This window comes from Pelodiscus sinensis, chromosome 19, assembly GCF_049634645.1.
Source record: "Pelodiscus sinensis isolate JC-2024 chromosome 19, ASM4963464v1, whole genome shotgun sequence".
Taxonomy (NCBI): Eukaryota; Metazoa; Chordata; order Testudines; family Trionychidae; genus Pelodiscus; species Pelodiscus sinensis.
The window spans coordinates 8873184-8899971 of record NC_134729.1 but is presented as its reverse complement, the minus strand read 5'-3'; the positions used below and the strand labels follow the sequence as shown (position 1 = coordinate 8899971).

Genomic DNA, 26788 nt, shown 5'->3' with positions numbered 1-26788 from the left:
ACTGAGAACAGCCTCTCTCCATCCTCTTTGGAACCTCCCTTCAGGAAGTTGAAGGCTGCTATCAAATCCCCCCTCACTCTTCGCTTCTGCAGACTAAACAGATCCAACTCCCTCAGCCTCTCCTCATAAGGCATATGCTCCAGCCCCCTAATCATTTTGGTTGCCCTCCTCTGGACCCTCTCCAATGCGTCCACATCCTTTTTGTAGGGGGGGGGCCCAGAACTGGACACAATACTCCAGATGTGGCCTCACCAAAGCCGAATAAAGGGGAATAATGACATCTCTGGATCTGCTGGCAATGCTCCTCTTAATGCAACCTAATATGCCATTAGCCTTCTTGGCTACAAGGGCACACTGTTGACTCATATCCAGCTTCTCATCCACTGTAACCCCCAGGTCCTTTTCTGCAGAACTACTACTTAACTGGTTGGTCACCAGCTTGTAACTATGCTTGGGATTCTTCCGTCCCAATGCAGGACTCTACACTTGTCCTTGTTGAACCTCATCAGATTTCTTGTGGCCCAATCCTCCAATTTGTCTAAGTTACTCTGGACCCTATCTCTGCCCTCAAGTGTATCTACCTCTCCTCCTAGCTTAGTGTCATCTGCAAACTTGCTGAGGGTGTAATCCATCCCTTCATCCAGGTCATTAATAAAGATATTGAACAAAATCGGTCCTAGAACCGAACCTTGGGGCACTCCGCTAGAAACAGACTGCCATCCTGACATCGAGCCGTTGATCACTACCCGCTGGGCCAGGCCTTCTAGCCATCTTTCTATCCATCTTACCGTCCATTTATCCAATCCACATTCCCTTAACTTGCTGGCAAGAATATTGTGGGAGACTGTATCAAAAGCCTTGCTAAAGTCAAGGTATATAACATCCATTGACTTTCCCATGTCCACCAAGCCAGTTACCTCATCATAGAAGCTAATCAGATTGGTCAGGCACAACTTGCCGTTTGTGAATCCATGCTGACTATTCCTAATCACTTTCCTCTCATCCAAGTGCCTCAAAATGGATTCCTTAAGGATCCCTTCCATGATTTTTCCAGGAACCGAGGTAACACTGACCGGCCTATAGTTCCCTGGATCATCCTTCTTCCCTTTTTTGCAGATGGGCACTACATTTGCCTTTTTCCAATCATCCGGGATTTCTCCCGATCCCCATGACTTTTCAAATATAATAGCCAAAGGCTCCTCAATGACATTTGCCAACTCCCTCAGTAGCCTCGGATGCATTAAGTCCGGACCGATGGCTTTGTGTACGTTTAGCTTTTCTTAACCTGTTCTTTACCCACCACGGGGTGTCCATCTTCATCCCATCTTGCGTCACTTTTAGCGCAGAAGTCCAGGAGCTGACCTTATCCATGAATACAGAGGCAAAGAAAGCATTGAGTACTTCAGCTTTCCCCACATCATCTGTCACTAGGTTACCTCCTTCATCCATTAGGGGCAGCACACCCTCTCTGATCACCTTCTTCTTGTTAACGTGCCTGTAGAAACCCTTTTTGTTATCCTTCACATCCTTAGCCAGTCGCAATTCCACTTGCGCTTCTGCCTTCCTGATAACATTCTCGAGCTATACATTTAAACTCCTCCCTGGTCATTTGTCCAAGTTTCCACTTTTTGTAAGCGTCCTTTTTGTGCTTAACTTCACCAAGGATTTCCCCTGTAAGCCAATCTGGTCTCCTACCATGTTTGCCTCTCTTTCTACGCGTCGGGATGGTTTCTTACTGTGCCTTCAATAAGGCTTCTTTAAAATACTGCCAGCTGTCCTGGACTCCTTTCCCCTTCATGTTAGCATCCCAGGGGATTCTGCCCATCAGATCTCTGAGGGAGTCAAAATCTGCTTTTTTGAAGTCCAAGGTGTGTATTTTACTACTTTCTTTTCTTCCTTTGGTCAGGATCCTGAAATCTACCATCTCATGATCACTGCTTCCCAGGTTGTCACCCACCTCCACTTCCCCTATTAGTTCCTCCCTGTTTGTGAGCAGAAGGTCAAGCTGCGCTCGGCCCCTGGTCGGATCCTTCAGCACTTGTGTCAAGAAGTTATCCCCAACATTCTCCAAAAACTTCCTGGATTGTCTGTGCACGACCATATTGGTTTCCCAACAGATGTCAGGGTGCTTAAAGGCTCACTATGGTGCAGTGAGCCTGGTTGGAGCAGTTCCCAGCCCACTGGCCTGCCAGTTACCAGCCCTCCTTGGTTGTTATACCCATCTGGGCTGGAGCGGCTGCCAGCCCTGCAAGGTGGGTGGCCCTGGCAAGACTGGAGCAGCCCTTCTAGTAATAGAAGTTTTAAGGACAGCAGCCATTTAACATTCTGAGGACTTCTCTATAAGTTGTTAATTTTTGAAATAAAAAAAAAAGTTTAAGGACAGACAGCAACTCAGGAGCCTGCTGCAAATATGAGTCATTTATGTAACATTTAAAATTTAGTTTAATAAAATAGAAGTGCTATTGTATTTGTGTGTATGATTTAGTTCTTACCATTTCCAATGTACTGCTGCTGCATCTACAGCTTGACACAGGTTATGAGTATTATGTACCATTTTCTAAATTATTAAAAATCCTTATCTAAAAATAAAATCACACAGAATACCTTCTGGCTACGTCTAGACTGGCATGATTTTCTGCAAATGCTTTTAATGGAAAAGTTTTTCCGTTAAAACCATTTGCAGAAAAGAGCTTCTAGATTGGCACGGATGCTTTTCCACAAAGAAAGCCCCGATCACCATTTTCGCCATCAGGGCTTTTTTGCGCAAAACAGTTTTTAGCTGTCTACACTGGCCCTCTTGCGCAAAAATATTTCCGGAAAAGGTCTTTTGCCCAAATGGAAACGTCAAAGCATTTGCGCAAGAAGCACTGATTTCAGACAGTAGAATGTCAGTGCTTTTGCACAAAATCAAGCAGCCAGTGTAGACAAAAAGTTGCCAGGCTAGATGCAGCCTCTTAGTACAACATTTTACAACATCTGAGCTGTAAATAAAATGTTTTAGTGATCAGATTTGCACCATTGTTTTAAGAAATGTGAAGTATCAGTGGAAAACTTGATTTAAGTAATCAATGATCTTTTGGGGATGATTTAAATCATGATTCCTTGATGTAAATCAATCCATTTTGAGATAGATCCTCTGATCTCCTCCAGCACTGGTACAGAGTTGGAGTCATATCCCATAGCACAGTAATACAGATACTGAGATCAGCTTAGTTCTGGAAAGGCTCAGTCTTTGGCTACATTTACACTACTCAAATAAGCTTATTCCTTGTTATAAGGAGGAGTTATTTTGAAATAAGAAGCCCATTATTTCGAAATAACAGGCTTGGAGTGTGGATGCTTGCCTTACTGTTTTGAAATAATTCCCCAGTGTAGACATGTCCATAGGAACTTGCCACAGCTCCCAGGTGGGACCAGAATCCCAGATAAATGTCTTGCGCTGCATAAAATTTTATACAGAACAAGCTCATACAATGTTCACTCCTTTTTTCAATGAAAGAGAGCGATTCACAGCTGTCGTCCCCCCCATAACAATTATTTACATTGGGTTTATTAATAAAAGTGAGTTTTATTCAGTATAAAAGGTAGGACATAAGTTTTCATAAGAGATAGCAGACAGAACAATGTAGGTTACTAAAGAAAATAATGCACGCAAACTAAGTTTGATAAATGAAGAAAACTTGTAAGTTCCCACCCTACTTCTTATTTCAGGTAAAGTCCGTCTCAGGCCAGAAATGTCCTTTCTGACCTGTGTCCAGCAGTTCTCCTCCACCCTTATAATTATGAGACTTTGGTTTCCAGCTGGTTTCATGTATTTTCTTGAGGTGGGAAGGCAGTTTGTAAAACGAGCTAAATACCATAATTGTTTACTTCCTTTGCCTTATATACACTTTCCTTAGGGCAGGAAGCCTTTGTTTGATTTTTTTCCCCCACACCGCTGTGGAAAGGTACAAAATTCAAGATGGATTCCAGCTAAGGACACCATTTCGGGAGGATGGGGGGGGGCAGCCATGGTGAGCTCCCTTCACCAGCCAGGTATGAGAAGTGTGCATGGACTGCAAGCACTTTCCCCTCACTCTCTCAGGCTGCGTCTAGATTGGCATGATTTTCCGGAAATGCTTAACGGAAAAGTTTTCCATTAAAAGCATTTTCGGAACAAAGCGTCTAGATTGGCACGGACGCTTTTCCGCAAAAGCACTTTTTGCAGAAAAGCGTCCGTGCCAATCTAGACGCGCTTTTCTGCAAAAAAGCCCCGATCGCCATTTTCGCGATCGGGGCTTTTTTGCGGAAAACAAATCTGAGCTGTCTACACTGGCCCTTTTGCACAAAAGCTTTTGCACAAAAGGGACTCTTGCCTGAACGGAAGCAGAACAGTATTTCCACAAGAAGCACTGATTTCTTACAGTAGGAAGTCAGTGCTTTTGCAGAAATTCAAGCGGCCAGTGTAGGCAGCTGGCAAGTTTTTCTGGAAAAGCAGCTGATTTTCCGGAAAAACTGGCCAGTCTTGACACAGCCTAATAGTCCAGAGAACGGGATGAAAAGCAAGCCGTGTCCTGAACAGCATGGCTACTGACGGCCCCCCCTCCCCCGAAATAGTGCCCTTGATTCCAGCATCAGGTGACATAGTCACACATCTTTGTAGCACGTCTGCAGGAAAGAGAGTTCTCCCCCACTCAACTGTCTCTTGCTAATGGGCTATTTGCTCTGTGTTTGGCTTTTTCCTTTATAACAATATGGTTTTTCTGTAGCCATGTTGGAAGGCCTGTGGTAGGCCTGAACCAAACCTTCCTCTGCAGACAGACTGCAGAGCAGCAGCCATTAGGTGTAAGGCCTAGTCACATACTCACATTCCATCTAAATTGCATTAAAATAGTGTCACACCAGGCCGTGAGAAGGCTTTCCTACTAGCCCTCCACTGTCACCAGATAAAGAAACAGATCTCAAGATGGGTAAAGTAAACTTAAGTACCATTCTGTCTGGCAAGAAACTGCTTAACAATAGTTGTGGTTGCGGAATCCTCATTCTGTGATCACTCTCATTACACTTTTCTATTGTGTGACTGTATCATCTTTGTCTGGTTTGTAACTGTTTTTGTCTGCTGTATAATTAATTTTGCTAGGTGTAAATCAATTAAGATGGTGGGGTATAATTGGTTAGGTAATTGTTTGGTTAGTAAAATTATACTAAAATAATTGATTACGGTATAGCTAAGCAGGACTCAGGTTTCATTATATAAACTGGGGTCCAAAAAGTAATAGAAGCAGAAGAAAAGAAGCAAAAGACTGGAAGAAAAGCAAAGGGAAACAAGAACAGGAAGGAACATCAAGAAGAAGGGAGAAGACCTGGAAGAACTACTCACCTCCGAGAGACAGCCTAAGACCAGAGCTGCCCGGATTCTCTTGCATGACTGTGATGTGTAGCAGCTAAGATCCAGAGAGATTGATCTTGCCTGGCCAGCAGGGGAAGTCTGCCTGCCTGTATCAGGATTGGTGACCATGACACTGTGTGCTTAGCATGTGTATTCTGCTTGTTTGGGAATTGTCAATAAATAGAGGATAAGAATATTACTGTGTGAGGCTCTTTCAGTGGCTAAAGATCCTGCCAACCTGTGGGAAGTTATACCCTGAACCCTAGGAATTGGGTAAGGCTGGGTGTGTACATTAACAGAGTTGCACCTTGAGCTCTCAGAACTGAGTAAAGGTGTGGAAGGGATTGGGAAATTTGTGCGGGTAACACCTTGTTACTCCTAATGGGCTGGAAATAGGCCTTTCCCAACATGAACATGTTGATAATAAATCTACAATCAATTGTGCATATTCAGAAACATATTTTCATAAAGCATAGGGAAGGCCCCATCACACAAACAGCCCCAAATTTGCACCCCAACTCCTTTTGTGGCATACTAGTTTTAAAGTCACTCTTCCTATTTTAGATGAGTTTTAGAGCAATAGGAATATTTAACTCAGGTGTCAGTATCTGAGGAGACTTTTGCCCAGCTAACTCCAAATTTGTACAACTAGCTTTCTAAAAAACTTGGACTTACAGAGAAACAACTTAAAGCAGGGATTTTTTTCCCCACGGCTGACTTGCATTTGTGTAAATTGGATGTTTTTTTGCCTGACTTACGAGCAGGGAATGGAAGAACTTTAATGCATCAGTTCCTACAAGTGTCAATGACTTTAATGTGGAACAGATGTATACTGGGGCAATTTATAGCAGAGGCACTCTCTATGGTTTCCTGGCTCAATCACCATAGCCTAGGTTCAGTGCAACTGGCTGGCAAGAAATTCAATTGCAAGACAGTACTATCCTACATGATACTGGCTAAAAACAATAGATGAGTTCCAGGAGCAATTATTCTGCCCTCTCCAGAGGCTAAACTACTGTTCAGAAAATGACAAACAGATTAGTGGAGTGTTACATTGAATAATGGCAGACCCTCTAAGATCAGTGAACCCAATTAGTGCTGCCATCCCCACAGGATGATTTTAGAAATTTGAGGTTAGAGAGAACCTTGGAACTCTTTCAGAGACTGAAAATGTTTGCAGGAAATGTGAGAGGTGCACATTATGTGTTCAGAAAATATGAACAGCAGCAAGCCCGTGAAACTGGTCTGTATTGATATCCTGATTCTGGAGACAACCTGGAAAAATACGAGAAACATTTTAATAGAGACCAACTATTCTGGCTATTTTGGAGGCATTAGGCACCTTAATCATCACCTACTCCAGCCTGCCCCCCTCTATGCTGAGGCAGGACCAAGTAAAACTAGACCATGCTGGACAGGTTTTTGTCCAACCTGTCTTAAAAACCTCCAACAAGGATTCCACAGCCTCCCTTGAAAGTCTATGCCAGAGCTTAACTACCCTTATATTTAGAAAGTTTTTCTTAATAGCTAACCTAAATCTCCCTTGCTGCAGTTTAAGCCCTTCTTGTCCTGCCTTCAGTGGACATGGAGAACAACTGATCCCACTCTTTTTTTATAACATATTTGAAGACTGTTATCAAGAAGTCTTCAATCTGGTAGCCATGGCTTCCTTTCTGGAGAGAGCACAGGAAACCTTAAATGAGATCAGATCTATTTCTGATGCTGAGGTTGATAAATTGGGAGTTTTCATAGTGGTAAGACAGCAGGGTTGGATGAGATTTGCCTGCAGATGTTGAAAGCGCTGGACAATGGTGGGGTGACATAGTTAATGCACCTCTTCAATGTTGCATGGAAGGTAGGTGCAGCACCTCTGGACTGGCAAATCAGGGTGGTGGTCCCAATCTTTAAAGAAAGGACACAAAAGGGTTTGGCCCAACAATAATGGGATCCCCAGCAAAGCCTATTCCAGGGTGCTGGAGAGGAGGTTACACCAAGAACAATGTGAATTCTGTCCCAGCCACAGAACAATAGACCAGCTCTTTGCTGTCTTGCAGATATTTGATAGGTCATGAGAGTTTTCTAATCTAGTTTACCTTTGCTGTGTAGACATGGAGAAGGCATAAGACATCATTCCTCAAGATATCCTGTGAAAGTGTCAGGAATACAAGGTGCCAGTGCTGCTTTTGCATGTTATCTACTTCCTCTGTTCTCAGTGAGAGTTGTGTTCGTATTCTTGGCATTATGTCGTATTTGTTCAAGGTAGGTATTGGACTCCATCAAGGGTCCCCACTCCTGTTTGTGAATTTCATGGGCAAGATATCAAAGTGTAGCTGAGCTGTGGAGTATTTCGGGTACGGGGACTCAGAGATGGTATCTCTGCTGTTTACAGATGATGTCTTTCTTGATTCTTCCAACTGTGATCTATGATGTGCACTTGAACATTTCACTCCATGAGACTCAGCACCTCCAAATTAGAGGTCAGGATCCTCTCCCAGAAGAAAGTGGACTGCTGTCCGCAGGTGAAAGGGAGTAGCTGCCATTACTGGAAGAGTTCAAGTATCTAAGAGTCTTGTTCACAAATTATGGCAAATGGGAGCATAAGATCAATCAGCAGATTGGTGCAACAGCAGTGATATGAGTGCAGTACCAATCTGTGGTGATGAAATGGAAGCTGAATTCTTGGCTGAAGCTCTTGGTTTACAGGTCACTTTACATCCCCATTTTCACCTATGGTCAAGAACTTTGGGTAATGACTGAAAGGACAAGATTGAAGGTACAAGCAGTGGAAATGAGGTTTCTCAGCAGGGTGGCTGGGCTTACTCTCTAATAGGGATGTTAGCAAACATTTGTATAAACATGTAACCGTTGAAGTTGTGTGGTTTTTTTTTAAACTTGCTACCTAGTTCTTGTGTTATGGGAAGGAGTAAATAATTCTTCTCTATTCACTTTCTCCACATAAGTCATGATTTTATAGGCTTCTATCATATCCTCTTAGTCATCTCTTTTCCAAGATGAAAAGTCCCATCTTACTAATCTCTCCATGTGGCAGCTGTTCCATGCTAGGGATGTGAATGAGTAGTCAAGTAGCCATTAAGCAGGAACTTATTGGGTAGCACCATCAATTACTCGATCATCACCCCGCCCCCCGTTGCCGCTCTGCACTCTTAAAGGGACAGAGAGGAGCCGGTGCGCAAAGATGCTCGCTCATTCTCTGGTCCCCCGCCAGGTTTCAGGACAGCCCTCCCATTCAGAATGCCACTCTACATTCTGAAAGGGACAGAAAAGCAGCAGCCAGTTCCATGGGTGTCTCAGCAAAAGCCCTCCCACCACCTGTTACCATTCTGCATTTTTAAAGGAACAGAGCAGCAGCACCTCATCCCGTGGAGTTCTGTCAGCACAATCCCCCAACCTCCTCTCCATTTCCTCATTGCCACTCTGCACTCTTAAAATGAAAGAGACCTGCAGGATAGGCAGTGGGGTGAGGGAGTGGTGGGACCTGTGGTGAGACACCCGCAGGACCAGCTGCTGCTTCTCTGTCCCTTTCAGATTGCAGAGTGGCAGCACGGGAGAGGGCTGTCCTGAAACCCGGTGAGGGACCAAAGACTGAGTCAGCATCTTTGCGTGCCAGCTCCTCTTTGTCCCTTTAAGAGTGCAGAGCAGCAACAGGGGAATTGGGGGGCTTGCGCTGAGACCATGAAGTGAGCCTTTCCCTAATGAGTAGTCGATGGAAATTCCATGGACTACTCAACTAGCAAATTAATCACTACTTAACATCTCTATTCCCTGCTTCTAATAATTTTTGTTGCGCATTTCTGAACTTTTTCCAATGCTACAATATCTTTTTTGATGTATATAGAGGTAATAAGATTGCTTTATTGTCTTATTTTCTATCCCTATCTTAAAGATTCCTAACATTCTGTTTATTGTTTATTTTTTGGCTGCTGCAGCTCATTGAGTGGATGTTTTCAGGGAACTATCCACAATGACCTCAAGATATCTCTCAAGTGGAAACAGCAAATTTAATCCCCATCATTTTATGTATATAGTTGGGATTATGTTTTCCAATATGAATTGCTTTGCAATTATCCATATTAAATTTTATCTGCCATTTTGTTATCTAGTCACCTAATTTTGTGAGACCCGTTTAAAGCTCTTCATAGTCTGCTTTGGTACTAACTATCTCGAGCAAATTTGTATCCCCTGAAAATTTTGCCATGTCACCGTTTACCCCTTTTTCCAGATCATTTATGAATATGTTGAATAGGATTGGTCCTAGTATGGACTGCTGGGGGACACTACTAGTTACCACTCTCCATTCTGAAATGTGATGTTTACCATTGTTTTCATGACTCAGAAATATAATTTCATGACTCATTATTTTCATGACTCAGCAAAAGATCTTTCCAGCAAGTTGGAAGAAATTACAAAAAGGGGAAGTGACTATGACAGGTTGGACATTTCCCCCCACCCCCCTTACCAGCCTGAGTTTCCTTTGTACTGGATTGTTCTGCCAGGTGCTCAATCTCCTTTTCAGCACATGTTCAGGCAAAGTGACACCCAGCTGCAGACTCAGCCTGCAGTCAGTTCTGTATGAGAGGATTCAGCTCCAGGATTCACCCAGCACTCCTGTGTGCATCCCTCCCCTTGGGAAGTAAACCAAAAATATTGTCTTGAGCTTTATAGAGAGAGATCTGCACAATACAAGTTCATAAAAACCACCCTCTCCCTCAATGTGGGAAGAGATATTGTTGCATAAAAGCCTCCGCCCAAGCTATTACACATGGATTTTCTGGAAAAATATTAAACTGTAAGGTCATGCCAACACTTAGACTGGCAAAAACCTCCTGCTGACTGCACTGCTGGGGGGGCAGGGCGGGGCAGGGGACGTTGTCTAAGTCACTTCATTACTGTTGATTTGTAAATAATTCTCTGAAGCTGTGTTTCAGCTGCATTGCTTTTTAAACTCTGCAACTCCTTGTGATCTTAAACCTTGCAACACCGTAATCTTTGTAAAACCTTGCAACTTTGTAATGCTCAGCAACTTTACTTTATAAGTTTAGAAACTTACTGTAAGCTTGATGATTGAGTCTTGCAACTTTGTAATCTTTGTAACTCCCAGCCACTTTACTTGTAACTTGCTCTAAGCTGCATTCTCCTCTGAGATATGAATGTGTGTGTGGAAGTGTAGACTATTGTGTGTTTGGGACTAGAAAATGCAAGGCTGAGCACGTGGAGCCAGATGAGTTATCAGACACTTAAGAAGACTGCTGCTCTGCTGGATCAAGGGAAGTCAGGGAATGCTTCCTGGTGAGGTGTGTGGATGAGTCACAGGGGTTGCACAAAGGCAGTAATAGGAGAGTGCACAGGGCAGAAATCCTCTTTCTTTCTGAGAAGCAGCAGCCAGTTTCTTCCCTGACCAGTTCCCCAGCCATGATCAGCAGACAGACCCTTCAGAATCCACATGCCTTGGCTCCTTCTGATACCCATATGCCTGTGTGAGTGCCTGAGGGCAGGAATGAATGAAGGTGTATGTGATGTTTGTCCCTTTAGTTTAAACCTTTAGTTTCCCTTTAGTTTAAACCTTTAGTGACAGCTCTAACTGCTTTAGTTTAGCCCGGTAGTGCATATAGTGGAGTGTTAATTCCTTTTACAATAAACCCATGCTAGTGTAACTCTGGGTGGTCTCCAGTGGGATTTTTTTGGGGGTAACATATGTACAGCTTTTTGCTCCCCCAGATATGAATTGTACAAATGGGATTAGAGTACAAACAAGACATACATTTATTAACTACAAAAGGTAAATGTTAAGTGATTGTAAGGGACAGAGAACAGAACAAAGCAGATTACTGGGCAGATCAAACAAAACATGCTAACTAAGATGAATACACTAAAGAAACAGGTTACAAAATGTAATTTCTCACCCTAAATGTTATTTAGGGAGGTTGCACTTTCCATAGCTTAGAGTTCTAGTTATTGCTCTTTACAGACTGTAAATTGACAGACATCACAAAACATCTGGCACACTGAAAGTCACAAAAATATTTTTTGCTGTTGTAGCCATGTTGGTCCCAGGGAGACGAAGTGGATGAAATCATATATTTTACTGGACCAACTTCTGTTAGTGAGAGAGAAGCTTTCAAGCTACACAGCTCTCTTCTTCAGTTCAGTGTCACAGAAAAACACAAAGTGGGACAGATTGTTCAGCAAAAGTGTTCAACACACATTTCAGTAGCCCATTCAAGGCAGTTAACATCTCTCTGCTCCTATGGTAGAAAAGGGGGATGCATGGAAGAGCTGGGGGGGTGGGGAATTTAGTGGATTATAAAACTGTAGTAAGCCATACATCCAGTGTCTTTAGTCAATCCATGATTTGTAGTGTCTAGAAAAGTTACGACTAAAACTGCCAGACTTGTCTCTTGAAGGCGTTGTGCAGGTTTCCTTTTAGGACAGGGTGATATGGTGTGATCTCTTCGGGCAGAGTATTCACCCACGTTGTTTTTGTCTTTGTTTTCTTGTGTGAGCTCATTCGAGAGAACAGCAATTGTCTCATTTCACTCACAGGGTTGCCATTGAGGTATTTAGTGCACTACATGATGGACACCACATATAACAGGCACATGCAGGACACCATGAATCTCAAAAGGTGTGTTGTAGAAGATGTTGATCATCATAGCAATGGAAAACATCTGTTTTCTGTCAGGATCTGGTGTCCCTGGTCTGTGGGACCCTTGCTTCCAATGATCAGCTTGGTGATTCTAGGGGGTTGTTTGAAAGCCACAAGAGGATGTTCAGAAAAAATTTCTTTCAGGAGGTGGTTCCTATTGAGCATGGATTGTGATTGTTTAATGATACCCCACACTGGTTTTAGTGTGGCGTAATAACTAACAGTGTGCAGTTGGAGGGGTTTTTATTTTCATATACAAGCAGATTCTTCTGGGAGTATATAGGTGGCCCATCCCATTATGCAGCCTACTTTTATAGTGGAATGTCCTTGTTTGATGAAAGTGACTTTTCCTTATTACTTTTTCCACACCAGTCATGATTTTATAGACCTTTATAATATCCCCCCTTAGTGTACTCTTTTCTAAGATGAAAAGTCCAAATCTTTTTAATCTCTCTTCATATGGGACTCATTCCAAACCCTTAATCATTTTTGTTGCCCTTCTCTGAATCTTTTCCAATGCCAGTATATCTTTTTTGAGATGAGGAGACCATATCTGTACGCAGTATTCAAGATGTAGGCGTACCGTGGATTTATATAAAGGCAATAAGATATTCTCCGTCATATTCTCTATCCCTTTTTAAATGATTCCTAATATTCTAGTTGCTTCTTTGACTGCTGCAGCACACTGAGGGTATGTCTACACTACCCTCCTAATTCGAACTAGGAGGGTAATGTAGGCATACTGCACTTGCAAATGAAGCCCGGGATTTGAATTTCCCGGGCTTCATTTGCATAAAGCCGGCCTGCGCCATTTTTAAATGCCGGCAGTTCGAACCCCGTGCCGCGCGGCTACACGCGGCACGGAGTAGCTAGTTCGGATTAGGCTTCCTAATCTGAACTAGCTGTACTCCTTGTGGAATGAGGAGTAATGGTAGTTTGGACTAGGAAGCCTAGTCCGAACTACCTAGTTCGTGCCGCGTGTAGCTGCGCGGCACGGGGTTCGAACAAGCAGGGATTTAAAAATGGCGGCGCCTAGTTTATGCAAATGAAGCCCGGGAAATTCAAATCCCGGGCTTCATTTGCAAGTGCGGTATGCCAACATTACCCCGCTAGTTCGAACTAGCAGGGTAGTGTAGACATACCCTCACTTAGTTTGGTGAGATCTTTTTTAAGCTCTTCACAGTCTGTTTTGGTTTTAATTATCATGAGCAGTTTGGTATCATCTGCAAATTTTGCCACCTCACTGTTTACCCCTTTCTCTAGATCATTGATCAGTAAGTGGAATAAGACTGGTCCCAGTACAGACCATTGGGGGACCCTACTAGTTAACATTCTCCATTCTGGAAATGTACTATTCCTACCCTTTGTTTCCTGTCTTTTATCAATCCATGAAAGGACCTTCCCTTTTATCCCATGACAACTTACTTACTTTACTTAAGAGCCTTTGGTGAGGGACCTTGTGAAAGGCTTTCTGGAAATCTAAGTACACTATATCCACTAGATTCCCCTTGTCCACATGTTTGTTGACCCCCTCAAAGAACTCTAGCAGATTAGTAAGGCCTAATTTCTCTTTACAGAAGCCATATTGACCTTCCCCCAACAAATTATGTTCATCTATGTGTTTGACAATTTTATTTCTTACTATAGTATGAACTAATTTGCCCACTACTGATATTAGACTTACCGGTCTGTAATTACCAGGATCACCTCTACAGCCCTTTTTAAATATTGGCTTTACATTAGCTATCTTCCAGTCATTAGGTATGGAAGCTGATTTAAAGGATAAGTTACAAACCACAGTTAATAGTTCCACAATTTTCCAACTGAGTTCTTTCAGAACTCTTGGATGAATGCCATCTAGTCCCGATGACTTGTTATTGTTCAGTTTATCAATTTGTTCCAAAACCTCCTCTAATGACACCTCAATCTGGGACAATTCCTCAGATTTGTCACCTAAAAAGAATGAATGGCTCAGGTTTGGGAAACTCCCCACTATTCTCAGCCATGAAGACTGAAGCAAAGAATTCATTTAGCTTCTCCACAATGACTTTATCATCTCTGAGTGTTCCGTTAGCATCTTGATCGTCCAGGTTGTTTAGCCAGCTTCCTGCTTCTAATGTACTTAAACATATTGCTATAACTTTTTGAGTTTTTGGCTAGCTGTTCTTCAAAATCTTTTTTGGTTTTTCTTATTATTTTTTTACACTTAATTTGACAAAGTTTATGCTCCTTTCTATTTTCCTCACTAGGATTGACTTCCACTTTTAAAAAAATGTCTTTTTATTGGTCACTGCTTCTTTTACTTGGTTGTTATGCCACAGTGGCCCTTTTTGGATTCTCTTACTGTATTTTTTTAATTTGGGGTATACATTTAGGTTGGGCCTCTATTATGGTGTCTTTGAAAAGTTTCCATGAACCAGATCTTGTGCTCCACTTAGGACTAAATCAAGAATAGCCTCTCCCCTTGTGAGTTCCAGAACTTGCTGCTCCAAGAAGCAGTCATTTAAGGGATCAGGAAATTTTATCTCTGCATCCCATCCTGAGGTGATGTGTACCCAGTCAATATGGGGATGGTTGAAATCCCCCACTATTATTGAATTTTTTATTTTAATAACCTCTCTAATTTCCCTTAGCATTTCATAGTCACTATCACTGTCCTGATCATCTGGTTGATAATATATCCCTACTGTTATATTCTTATTATTGGTGCACAGAATTACTATCCATAGCAATTCTATGGAACATTTTGGCTCATTTAAGATTTTTACTTCATTTGAGTCTACATTTTCTTTTCCGTATAGTGCCACTCGCCCGCTAGCACAACCTGTTCTGTCCTTCCAATATATTTTGTACCCTGGTATCACTGTGTCCCATTGATTGTCCTCATTCCACCAAGTTTCCGTGATGCCTATTTCAAATCCTCATGAACAAGCTCACAGCTTCCAACTGTTAGCTGGTCCTTCAAATAAACAAACAGCTCAGCACTTGAATCTACAAACACACACATAGGCACACAAGCTCAGCACACAGTTTCTTTCAGGTAACTAGCAAGTAATCCCCAAACACAAATATACACATTACAGACAGTGACTTACCTCAAGGGTCCTGTAACAGCTCCTCCTTCACCTGGAGAACTCCCTCACAAAACTCTCTATTAGCTGCCCCTGTTTGCAAAAAAGCATGGCCTGGGGCAGCTACCCCAAACCATCCTATGGGTGGGACAGCTTTGCATGCACTTTCTAGAGGTCAGCAGTATACGTGCAACTATTGTGCTGCTCGTTGCTTAGCATGGAGTGTGAGGGGGTAAGGACGTACATCTTGATGCTGCATGGTGTGTTGGAAGTGCACAGGCTGCTGAGCCCAGGGTTTTTGGGCATGCAGGTCAAATAATGCTTGGTAACATTTGAGCAAACCCGATGCACCTATTGGTTCTTTTGCTTCCCCTGCAGTAAATGCTCTTTCCATTCTCAGTCTCTCCTTGGCTGCATTCAGATGGGTCCTCCAAGTCCTTGTTCAATGGGCAGTCAAGGATAGAGTCTCTTGCTGAATATATCCTCACTAGCCCTTTTTTCTCCTCCTGATAAGGGTCAGAATTTACCAGGCATGGAGGGTGCACTCCAGCAGCTGCGGATGAAAACAGATAAATGAACCATTAGATTTGCAATCACAACAGAAAGGGAAAGATGTCTCAAATTCCCTTACATTATCCGCATAAATGCTAATTTGCACTTAAGTTTTAGAGGGCCTCATGACACCATTACTCTGCAGCTCAAACCAGAGTGAGTGTGAGCTGGGGGGAGGTTCTGTTGCATGGAAGCAATACACTTTAGGTGCCCCTCCCTGAGGACTGATGTAGGGAAAATGCAGTGAATACTGGCGCTATCATCACAGGCAGTGGTGATTTTGGCTGGCATCATATTCTTGAGGGTGATAAAGGCTCACAGAATCCAGCTGCTACTGGCATCCTGAAGCCACCCAGAGCCATATGCCACTAGCCTGTTTACTTCAATAGTGTCAGCTAAACTCACTGCTGAGTGGTATGGGAAGGTCTTTTGAGTGGTGGAAAAAACAAGGCTGCCATCCCTACCAATCTTCAGGAAAGGACTGCAGCGTATATCCAGGAAAGCCTCATCAGGATCACTGAAGAGGCTTGGAGGGTCATCCCTAGTCAGATAAAGTATTCCCCACCCTCTGCAGAGCCCAACAAGAAACACAAATGAAAAGTGTATTCAGTCTAGGTTTGTGCTGCCTCTGCCTGAGCACAGAACACTGATTGTCATAGAACTCTTTGAATTTATTCCATTGTATTTTGTAACAATAACATAATCAGAACTGTGATAGAGATGTAGCTGTGTTAGTCTGGTGTAGCTGAAACAAAATACAGGACTATGTAGCACTTTAAAGACTAACAAGATGGTTTATTAGATGATGAGCTTTCGTGGGCCAGACCCACTTCCTCAGATCAAATAATGGAAGAAAATATTTTCTTCCATTATTTGATCTGAGGAAGTGGGTCTGGCCCACGAAAGCTCATCATCTAATAAACCATCTTGTTAGACTTTAAAGTGCTACATAGTCCTGTATTTTATAATCAGAACTCTATTTCTGTTGTGTAAACTTGTGAGTGGGGTGAATGACATTTTTAAATGGGGAAGGGACATGACGTTTTGGCAAGAAGGGGGGACAAAAAACTATTGCAAGGAATAATTCATGTGAGCAGCCAAGCTCTCTTCCTGCTCTTTAGCAGATTCACCTACACTCGCCTGGATTGACTCTAGCAGCATTTCAAACAGCTCATGGCATGGCTTGAGTCGCCTGCTGCATTCCTCTGCTCCCTTACTGTTTGTGGTCAGGGACTCTGCCTTGGGCTCCTCCCAAGTGTCCAGTCATCTGCAGAGTGCTGGTGGGGTCACTGCCAAACATGGCATGTAGCTTGTTGTAAAAGTGGCAGATCTGCCTTGTGGTATACCTGAAGTGCCTTCATTTTGGCATGGCACTGCTGTTCAACCATCATATCCCTCTTCCAGCACCTCCTGTGCATGTAGTGTTGTTATTTTGACAGCTGTTCCATTTCTGGGCTTGCATAGCCTTGTCTCTCCAACAGGGCGAGATCCACAACTTTTCACCTGCTCCAGCCAGGAATGTCTCTAGTAGCTTTCCTGCATGCATGGAACCAGTATGGTCAGATGTACTCAACAAAGGTGAGCTGCTAGCTGTACTCAGAGGTAGGCAATGAGGACAAGGCATTTAAAAACATGAGGAAGGGGTTGTTTAAAGTGAGGAGTTGGGGAGGACTCTGTGACCCTTTGGCAGTAGAGTTCAAAAAACTGATCAGAGCAATCCCTGTCATGGGGATGGTCATGACAGCTGGGGTTGGGATAGCTGCTGCAGGACAGTTAAGGCTGACAACTAATCCAGTGTCTACACTCACTGTATGTTGACATAAATTGGTCAACTGATGCTGCGGGGAGGAGTTATTGTGTTGTTATAAGAGAGTACTTAGATTAGCAGAAGACAAATTTTAGCATAGACAAATGGATAACTAGGCTGACAAGAGTCACCTTATATCTGCCACGCCTTGTAGAGTGGACTAGGCCTAAATAAATGGAGCTTCTCGAGTCTATCACTATAGAGCATGTTCTCTAATCCTTTAAATCACTCTTGTGGCTCTTCTTTGAGCCATATCCAATTTTTCAACATCCTTCTTGAAATAAAGATGCTTGAACTGGACACAGTGTTCCCACAGTGGTCACACCCGTGCCAAAGAGATACAATCTCTTTTTCCACTTGCGATTCTCCTGTTCATGCATTCAAGGATCACAGTAGCCCTTTGGCCATAGCATTGAACTAGGAGCAGATTATCCACCACCACTTCAACATCTTTCTGCCTTCCAGGAAAGAGTCCCCATCCTGTATGGCTGACATTCTTTGTTCCTAGATGTACACATTTACGTTTAGCTCTATTCAAATGCATAGTTTGCTTGTTCCCAGCTTATCAAGTGATCCAGTTTGCCTGGTATCAATTTGCTCTTTACTACCAAATTTTTCTGTCATCTGCAAACTTTATCATTGGTGATCTTATGATTACCATTTTTATCACCAACTAGACAGTAAAGAACACAAGGCCAAGAATGGATTTTTGTGGTACCTCACCATACACACGCACCTAATAATGATCCCTCCTTTACAATTACATTTTGAGATCTTTCCATCAGCCTGTGGTTAATCCATTTAATGTGTGCCATGTTTTTATATCAAGTTTTAAAATCAAACTATGAAGTATCAAATGCCTTACAAAAGTCTAACAGCATTACTTTTATCAGCCAAGCTTGTAATTTCAAAGAAAGATACCAAATTAATCTGACAGGATCTATTTTCCATAACATGCAAGCAGGGCATTCTGTGGCCAGGGTAATGATTGGCAAGGAGCCAGAGGCAGTGGGAGAAGAGAACTGAGCTCTGGAAGAAGGGAATGGTGTAGTTCACTTTTTTAAATCAAGGAAATGAAATTATCCAAAAATTGCATTAACACAGAGTTAAGATTGTCTAGCACTGCCACGTGCCCTTCCAAAATGTTGAGAATGGCTAAATATAAACCCCTGAAAACCAGGAAATGCATGCAACCCATCACACAACCTTAAGCATAACAGCATGGGATGGTGGAGGGATTAGTTAGAGCAATATAGCAGAGCTGTTACTCTGATATGACTAGATGTACTGAAGGATTCACCACTGCCCTGCAGGCTGCACCTGCATATATGCACTCAAGTGTCTTCTTGCTGTGGAGTTTGTCAGCAGTCTGGCACCATGCAGAATGGCATCTCCAGGGCTTGGTGAGGGGTAAGTCAAAGTAGTGTCTCAGAAGGAATCCTCAGAGCAAGGGTGAAGGGGTAATAATGTACAAAAAATTGGGTAATGTGTGTATAATCAGTGTCTGAATGTAGCAACTGTCTAGTGCTCCTCAGCTTGAGTTCTGCTGTAGCCATAGATATTCAAAAGGTGTACAATGCTTTTGTGCTCTGTTCCTAGTGTGCTATGGCATGATAAGAGCAGAGAGCTAGCACACATTATAGGCACGTTGGGGCGTTGCTCAAAATGAAACTAAGAATGAATTGCAGGGATGGTATGTGTCTTATTTCTTCTTCTCTCAGATGTATAGCCATTCTCCACTTTATAGAGGGCAAAAGGCTGCAGTGAGCAACTTGGAACTCTGCATTAATGAAGTTTTGGGGCATTTAATGCTATATAGATAGTGTTTATACCCACTGCATACACATAGTTTAGCAACTTAAGACTGAATTGGGTGGGCACCCCACTAGGGATGGTAAATATCAGTTAATAGAATAGTCAATTAACCTCATTAATTCTTATCGGTTACTCGACTATTCTAGAGTGGGGGTGGGGCCGGCAATGCTGGGTGGCAGCAGCCCCTGTCCAGGGGGCAGTCTGTGCTCCCAGACCCAGCGTGAATCAGAACTGAGATGGGCTACCTGCCCACCTGGCTCCTAATACACTTTAAATGCAGAGCTGCAGCAGGAGTTGGTCCCGGACCTGACACAAGCCAGGACTGAGTCAAGCTGCTAAAAAATTTACTGAGTGGGGAGAGGGGGGGGGGGGGGGAGAAATGCATGAAGTCTATAGCACTAACCGATAAGCAAAAGCGTATCAGTTAATCAACTATACTATTACATCCCTACTCAAGGCAGATTGTCTCACAATAGTATATCCCCTAGTCTCCTTTTTGCACATGCATCCATAACGGAACATAAGCCAGCAGAGATGTGCAGGGGGTTAGTTTTAAAATATCATGGAAACCTTGTGATTTGTGACTCTGATGAATAGACTCAGAATTAAAATGTCAGTGACCAACCTGTGATAACTTTTGGAAATACCTGAAAATATTCACAAAGCACCATTCAGCTGGAAACCTCCGAAGGGTTATAGTAGCCTTAGAGATGAGAAAACACTGAAGGGCAATGAATTTGCCAAATCAGCAGAAAAAATGAGTTAAGTCCAGGTCTTAGAGCACAGTTACTAAACAGTTTCAGTTTAGAACAACCTCATTTCATGCTCTCCACCTACTAGGAATATTACCAGGGCAGATATTACTCACCTCCACCTCCAGAAATTAAGGCGAACACAGGGGATAATCTCAGTGCAGTGTTTTATCTCCACTCACTGAAAACATTCACCTTTAAATGAAAGCATTTTACAAACAATACAATGTCAACAACCACTTATTTTTGCTTTGCATTAAAAAAGGAAGAGTAAAACATTGGGAAGAGTACTACAATCAATCACATGAAAATTATGCAGACTCTTATATCATACAGCGAAGAATTCTAAATGGTGGATTTAAGGCTCCTTACGCTTCCAGGAAGGCTGGCTAAGGGACAACCCACTTTATTTAAATATATAAAAAGTTTCACAAAGAAGATAGTAAGAGGTTTAATCTTCCATTTTGTGATGTAGTACACGGTGCATTAGCACAATTTGTTTTGTACACATGCTCACAGGAAATTCTCCTCATACAAAGCCATCTAAAAACTTGGACTACACAAAACCTAGCTACTAAAATGAAGGTTTGGTAAAAAAAAATCCAATTTCCAAAAACACTTTGCAGATAGAGGCTTTCAACTGCCATAACTAGTGAAAGTTTAGTAAAAGGATAATCAAAAACATACTATGAAGTTTCACAGATAGTTTTTAAAAGAAAACTTAATGTTGTGTCTTAAACATATCAGCTTTCCCATCCAGAGTCTACTCCACAGGCTCATCCTCTTCTGCTGCAATAACTCCTTTGCTTTCTTCCTCCCTTCCCTCCAACAACTGCTCTTTCTTCTCAGCTGTGAGGGTTTCCTCTGCAACTTGTGAATTCTTCTCCTCTGTGTATCCTGCTTCAACTTCTGCCTGTGCCTCTGCCTGGATCTCCTCTTGCTCCCCGTGATTCTCAGTTGTTTCTGCTCCTGGGTTCTCCTCTTGGTCTTGGCTTTCCTCATCTTGATTTTCTTCATCTTGGTTTTCTTCTTCATTCCTGTTTTCTTCTGCTGTTTCAGCTATTCCCTCTTCTGCATTTCCACTCGTTCCACCTTCTCCTTCCTCATGCTCCTCTTTCTCTTCTGGATCATCTGTGAAAGGATTCTCACCCTGTAAGTTAAGACAGAAATATTTGGAAGCTGTATTTGGATAGATTCTTGGCAGATGTTCACTAAGACCTTCTCACTTAATTTCACACAAATTCCAGGTACATAAGATCCTCCTGCAAGGCATGAACATTTCTGATCACTAGGCTAGGACCAGCACTTGGAAGTTCTCTGGACCTAAAAATATTTGTACTGAACCAAAGAGTTTATCCCTAGTTGGCTGTAAGTTAGCGAGCCTTATAGCAGTGTACTGTGAAGGCACTTTATATTTGCTTTGTTACTGTGAGTTATTTTTATATTATTTGACTGTAACTCATTGCTCCCCTGTTGTTTCTTCTCCCTGCAAGGTCCAAATAACTATTTAAGTGCCATGCTTGTACTGATATAAGCATACTGCTTTCAGGCCAACGAAGTTACCAGAACAATAAAAAGACTTTGTATACTAGGCCTATTGAAAGCTGAGTTGTTTTGATGTCAGGAACAGGGGGACACTAAGGGTTTGGATTCTGCCTGACAATGGAAGCCGAGTTACTGGACATTTGTTCTGGATCACATATGAAGTGAAACTTTCAACCCCCTGGTCTTAGAATTTTTTTATCAGGCCTTGTCTATATGGGAATTCACCTAGTTACTGCCAGCAATATAACTGTACTGATGCAAACCGGCAAAACTATTATAAACCAATATGTGCATTGAGGCAAATCACCCTCTCTCAAAGCTGGGTGAACTGCACTGGCACAGACAGCAGCTTATTGCAGTTTTGACTGTCCACACTAGATGTATGTATATACTGGGGATTTCAGACAGCCAAGGGTCTAGTCTTGCAACCCATTTCCAATTCTGATGAAATTTAAGCAACTAACATTTAATAAATGTATGCATAGTAGAATTAGATACTAATCTAAAAAGAGGATTCCAAGCTATCCATATTGTACTTGGAAAAATACTACTAAAAACCAAGCTTTAATGGAAGTCAGGAAGATACAAGACTTGTTAGAATGCCAGTGATAGAGGCATTTTAAGTACTAACAGAAAGACGAGATCTCAAACCATGATCACCATAGATCAGCAATACTATGGACAAATGTTGCCACCAGTGGAAAGCCAGGCTTTCTAACATGGTGCATAATATTAGTTCCCAGCTCTTGTGTTTGGCAAGGTATTAGCCAAGTGGTGACTTTTTGGTACCAGTCCTGGACTTCTGAGACAGTCCCAACCCATGAATCAGTTATTGCCTTGGCACCAATGACAAGTTTTTGTATTTACATGGATCACTGGCCCCCACCCACAAAGGAGAGAGTTACTCATTTTGTGCGGTAACTGAAGATCTTTGAGATGCATCTCCCTGTGGATGCTCCACTTTAGGTATCGGAGCATCCCTGTGCCACTGATCAGAGATTTTCAGTAGCACTGCCTGGTCAGAACACATGTATGCAGTAGCTGGCTTGTGGCACTGTTGGTGCCTCATCTATCATATGCACAGCCCAAACCCCCAGTTTCTTCTCCAACTTTAACACACATTCTGAATTAGAGGGGAGGAGAGTGGGTAGTGGAGCACTGAGACACACCTCATTTACTGCACAAGGTGAGTAATCCTCGCTGCTTCTTTGATTGCTGACCCCATGGGTGCTCCACTTTAGGTGTCTGGGGTTCAGATTCTACATAGTACTGTTAGGCCTAGTATTGTGTCTGAGCCTTGCATTACTTTGTAGTGATTAATGAACCTGTGTTCAGATGCTGAAGTGGTGGCTTGACATCTCTAATTGGTACATTATTTTAAAAGGCAGTTGAGGTTGACCCCGATCTGGTTGAATGGGCTCTGATCTCCAATGGGGAGTTCTCTTTGTTGTTGAGAGGATCGGTGAATACAATTTGAGATCAATTTTCAAATTCTTTGTTTTGAAACCCCTTTGACCTTTCTGCTCTTTTTTTGGGGGGGTGGGGTGTAATTTTTTGACTGGTTTCATTCTATCTAGGTAATGCTAATGCATATCTAGAGTGTGGAACATGATCTTTTGTGTAGTCTCATCAGGTTTAGGGTAAAACACAGGTAAAATGAATTGATTGTCTGAGAAGAAAAGATAACGTTGGGTTAAATTTTGGGTGTGGCGTCATTTTATCTTTGAAAAATACAGCATCTCATGGTGGGCCATGAGAGTCTCTACTTCACATATCTATTGTGCAGAAATAATCACAACCAGGAATGCAACTTTAGATGAGAGGTGTAGTAGAGAACAAGTTTCAAGTGGTTTAGATCCCATGATAGCATGGAGCTGCATATTTCTGGGTACATATTTCATATTCCCATGGAGAAACCACTGATAAGGTATGTGAATATTGAAATACCACTGATCTTATAATGGACAGCAGCTATGGCTGCTAGGGAGTACTATAAATGTACTTGATTACTTTAGTTCTAATGTATTTCTAATATGTGTTTGTAACTTTGAAAACAAAGAGTAGTCCTGTGACACCTTAGAGACTAACAAATATATAGAATCATGAATAAAACTCACTTCATCAGGTGAACTGAAGCAGAAATAACAGAAACCAAGATTATGTAACAGCAGAAGTACAGGCAGTCCCCGGGTTACGTACAAGATAGGGACTGTAGGTTTGTTCTTAAGTTGAATTTGTATGTAAGTCGGAACTGGTACATATTGTAGGGGAAACTCTAGCCAAACATTTCTCCAGAGCTCAGTTTTATTCTCCCACACCTCACTTCCCTCAGTCCTTTATTCTCAAGCTGAGGTGTCTGTTGAGAAAAGCCACTCCGCGTCTCCCTGGTCTGCTGGAGGGGGTCGGAGGGGGGGGGGCGCTAGCTTTGCGTCTCCCTGGTCTGCTGGGGGGAAGCAGCTAGTGCGGGGTTACCTCACCCTGTTTGTAAGTAAGTCGGATTCATGTAACCTGGGGACTGCCTGTACCTGTCATTGTAGGATGCATGTTAATGAGGCTAATTAAGCAGGCTGGGTGTGTCCCATTCATAGCTTTTGATGTGAAAATGCAGATGTTAATGGCGGGAGAAACTGGCTTTGTAACGTGTCAATCAATTAATGTCTTTATTCAAGCCCAGGGTAACAGTGTCAAATTATTTCTAATATGTACTCCAAGATCAAATGAAATGATGCTCTACGTGCAGTTATGCATTTGTTTCAGCAGCACATGGAGAACCTCTTCCATTTCTGTAGGTATGGTGCATCAGTGGATGTCTTTCTGCTGGTTAGTAAACCTGTTCAGAGCATGTTAATTATTTGTGTTGGAGCCATAGAGGAATCAGGCCTTCAGATGAAGTTTGACCAGGTTCAGATGAAGAATCTGGCCTTTGTCTTGTTAGAGGAGATTCCGCAGGAGCATGTATAGCGTACTGATCACCACATTAGGGGTGTATGTATAAACCAATGAACTCTATATTATATCTTGTGTATTACTCTGGAAATTAAAGCTATCATGTTCCCATTCCTGCTCATTTGTGTACTGCAAATAGCTCACATTAAAATAAAAAAAGAACAAGTTAAAAATCACTTAGGAAAGTTAGATGTCTGCAAGTCACCAGAACCTGATGAAATGCATCCCAGAATACTCAAGGAGCTGATAGAGGAGGTATCTGAGCCTCTAGCTAGCATCTTTGGAAAATCATGGAAGACAGGAGAGATTCCAGAAGACTGGAAAAGGGCAAATTTAGTGCCCATCTATAAAAAGGGAAATAAGAACAACCCAGGGAACTACAGACCAGTCAGTTTAACTTCTGTGCAGGGAAAGATAATGGAGCAAGTAAATAAGGAATTCATCTGCAAACATCTAGAAGAAAATAAGGTGATTTGTAAAGAACAAATCATGTCGAACCGATCTGATAGCTTTCTTGTGAAAGGATAACAAGCCTTGTGGATAAGGGAGAAGCAGTGGATGTGGTATACCTAGACTTTAGTAAGGCATTTGATACGGTCTCGCATGATATTCTTATCAATCAACTAGATGGGGCTACTATAAGGTGAGTGCATAACTGTTCTCAGAGAATAGTTATTAATGGTTCAGTCATGCTGGAAGGGTATAACAAGTGGGGCTCCCTAGGGGTCTGTTTTGAGACCAGTCCTGTTCAATATCTTCATCAACGATATAGATGATGGCATAGAAAGTAAACTTATTAAGTTTGCAGATGATACCAAGCTGAAAGGGGTTACAGCACCTTTGGAGGTTAGGGTCATAATTCAAAATAATCTGGACAAACTGGAACAACAGTCTGAGGTAAATAGGATGAAGTTTAATAAGGACAAATGCAAAGTGCTCCACTTAGGAAGGAACAATCCATTCCACACATACAGAATGGGAAGTGACTGTCTAGAAAGAGTACTGCAGAAAGAGATATAGGAGTCATAGTGGACCACAAGCTAAATATGAGTCAACAGTGTGACACTGTTGCAAAATCTGCAAACATGACTCTGGGATGCATTAACTGGAGTGTTGTGAGCAAGACATGAGAAGTCATTCTTCCGCTCTACTCTGGGCTGATTTGGCCCCAATTGGAGTATTGTGTCCTGTTCTGGGCACAACATTTCAGGAAAGATGTGGAGAAACTGAAAAAGGTGTAGAGAAGAGCAACAAAAATGATTAAAGGTCTAGAAAACATGAGCTATGAGGCAAGGCTGAAGGAACTGGGCTTGTTTAGTTAGGAAAAGAGAAGATTGAGAGGGGTCATGATAACGGTTTCAAGTTATCTGAAAGGGTGTCACAGGGAGGAGGGGGTTCGGAAATTGTTCTCCTTGGTCTCTGAGGATAGGACAAGAAGCAATGCGCTTAACCAGTGGTCTCCCAACCTTTTGGGGCTGCCGGGCACCCGGGGGCAGGGCCGTGCATGCGTTGCGCGCCCGGGGCAGGGGCTGCACATGCACTGGGTGCCCGGGGCACAAGAATAGCTTGGGCACTAGGCAGGTGCACATAAATGCCCCGGCAGGTGCCATGGCGCCCGCGGGCACCACGCTGGGGACTACTGGAAACTGTAGCAAGGAAGGTTTAGGTTGGACATTAGGAAAAACGTCCTGCCTCTCAGGGTGGTTAAACACTGGAATAAGTTGCTTAGAGAGGTTGTGGAATCTCCATCACTGAAGATATTTAAGATCAGGTTAGACAGATACCAGTCAGGGAGGATACAGACCATGCTTGGTCCTGCCACGAGGCAGGGGACTGGACTTCAGGATTTCTTGAGGTCCCTTCCAGTTCTAGTATTCTATGAATCCCCACATGTGGAAAAAATGGTTACCTACATTTCATAACTGGTGTAGTTCAAGATGTGTTGCTCATGTCCATTCCATTCTAGGTATGTGCACAGTCAGCGATTTTTGTGTTTGTGCTATTGTGCCCAAGCCTGGGCAAAATATGGCCCACAGGCCGGATGCAGCCCACCAAACCAATGGATCCAGCCCGTGGAGGCAGCGGGGAGCCCCAGGCAGGCTCTCCAGCTTGCTCCGTGTGCCATGCAGAAAAGTGGCCCTCAACCACTTTCCAAAATCTTGGAGAGGCCCCCCCCATAAAAAATTATTGCCCACCTCTGATCTGTAGGGATGGCTGAAGAGCCCCCTTGAGAGCCATGATCTCACACTGGTATATTAGGTGCCACCA

The 26788-nt window shown here is 42.8% G+C and overlaps 1 protein-coding gene and 1 long non-coding RNA gene across 4 annotated transcripts in view; both read right to left on the bottom strand.

The window, feature by feature from the left end:
- Positions 1–1216: 1216 nt before the first annotated feature.
- On the bottom strand, positions 1217–16488 carry LOC142818947 (uncharacterized). The gene is made up of 2 exons (XR_012896640.1): positions 16120–16488; positions 1217–15656 (listed from the first exon to the last, which is right to left on the bottom strand). It is a non-coding gene; the product is annotated as an uncharacterized LOC142818947 (long non-coding RNA).
- A 3931-nt stretch (positions 16489–20419) lies between these two features.
- Positions 20420–26788, bottom strand: part of AKAP8L (A-kinase anchoring protein 8 like) — a 45170-nt gene continuing 38801 nt past the window's right edge. For 2 of the 3 annotated variants that reach the window (XM_075902143.1, XM_075902144.1), the window contains one exon: positions 20420–21179. In XM_075902143.1, coding sequence (XP_075758258.1) covers positions 20793–21179 — 387 coding nt within the window. In that variant the 3' untranslated portion in view covers positions 20420–20792. The remainder of the gene's footprint in view (positions 21180–26788) is intronic. The other variant, XR_012896639.1, reaches the window with a different exon arrangement.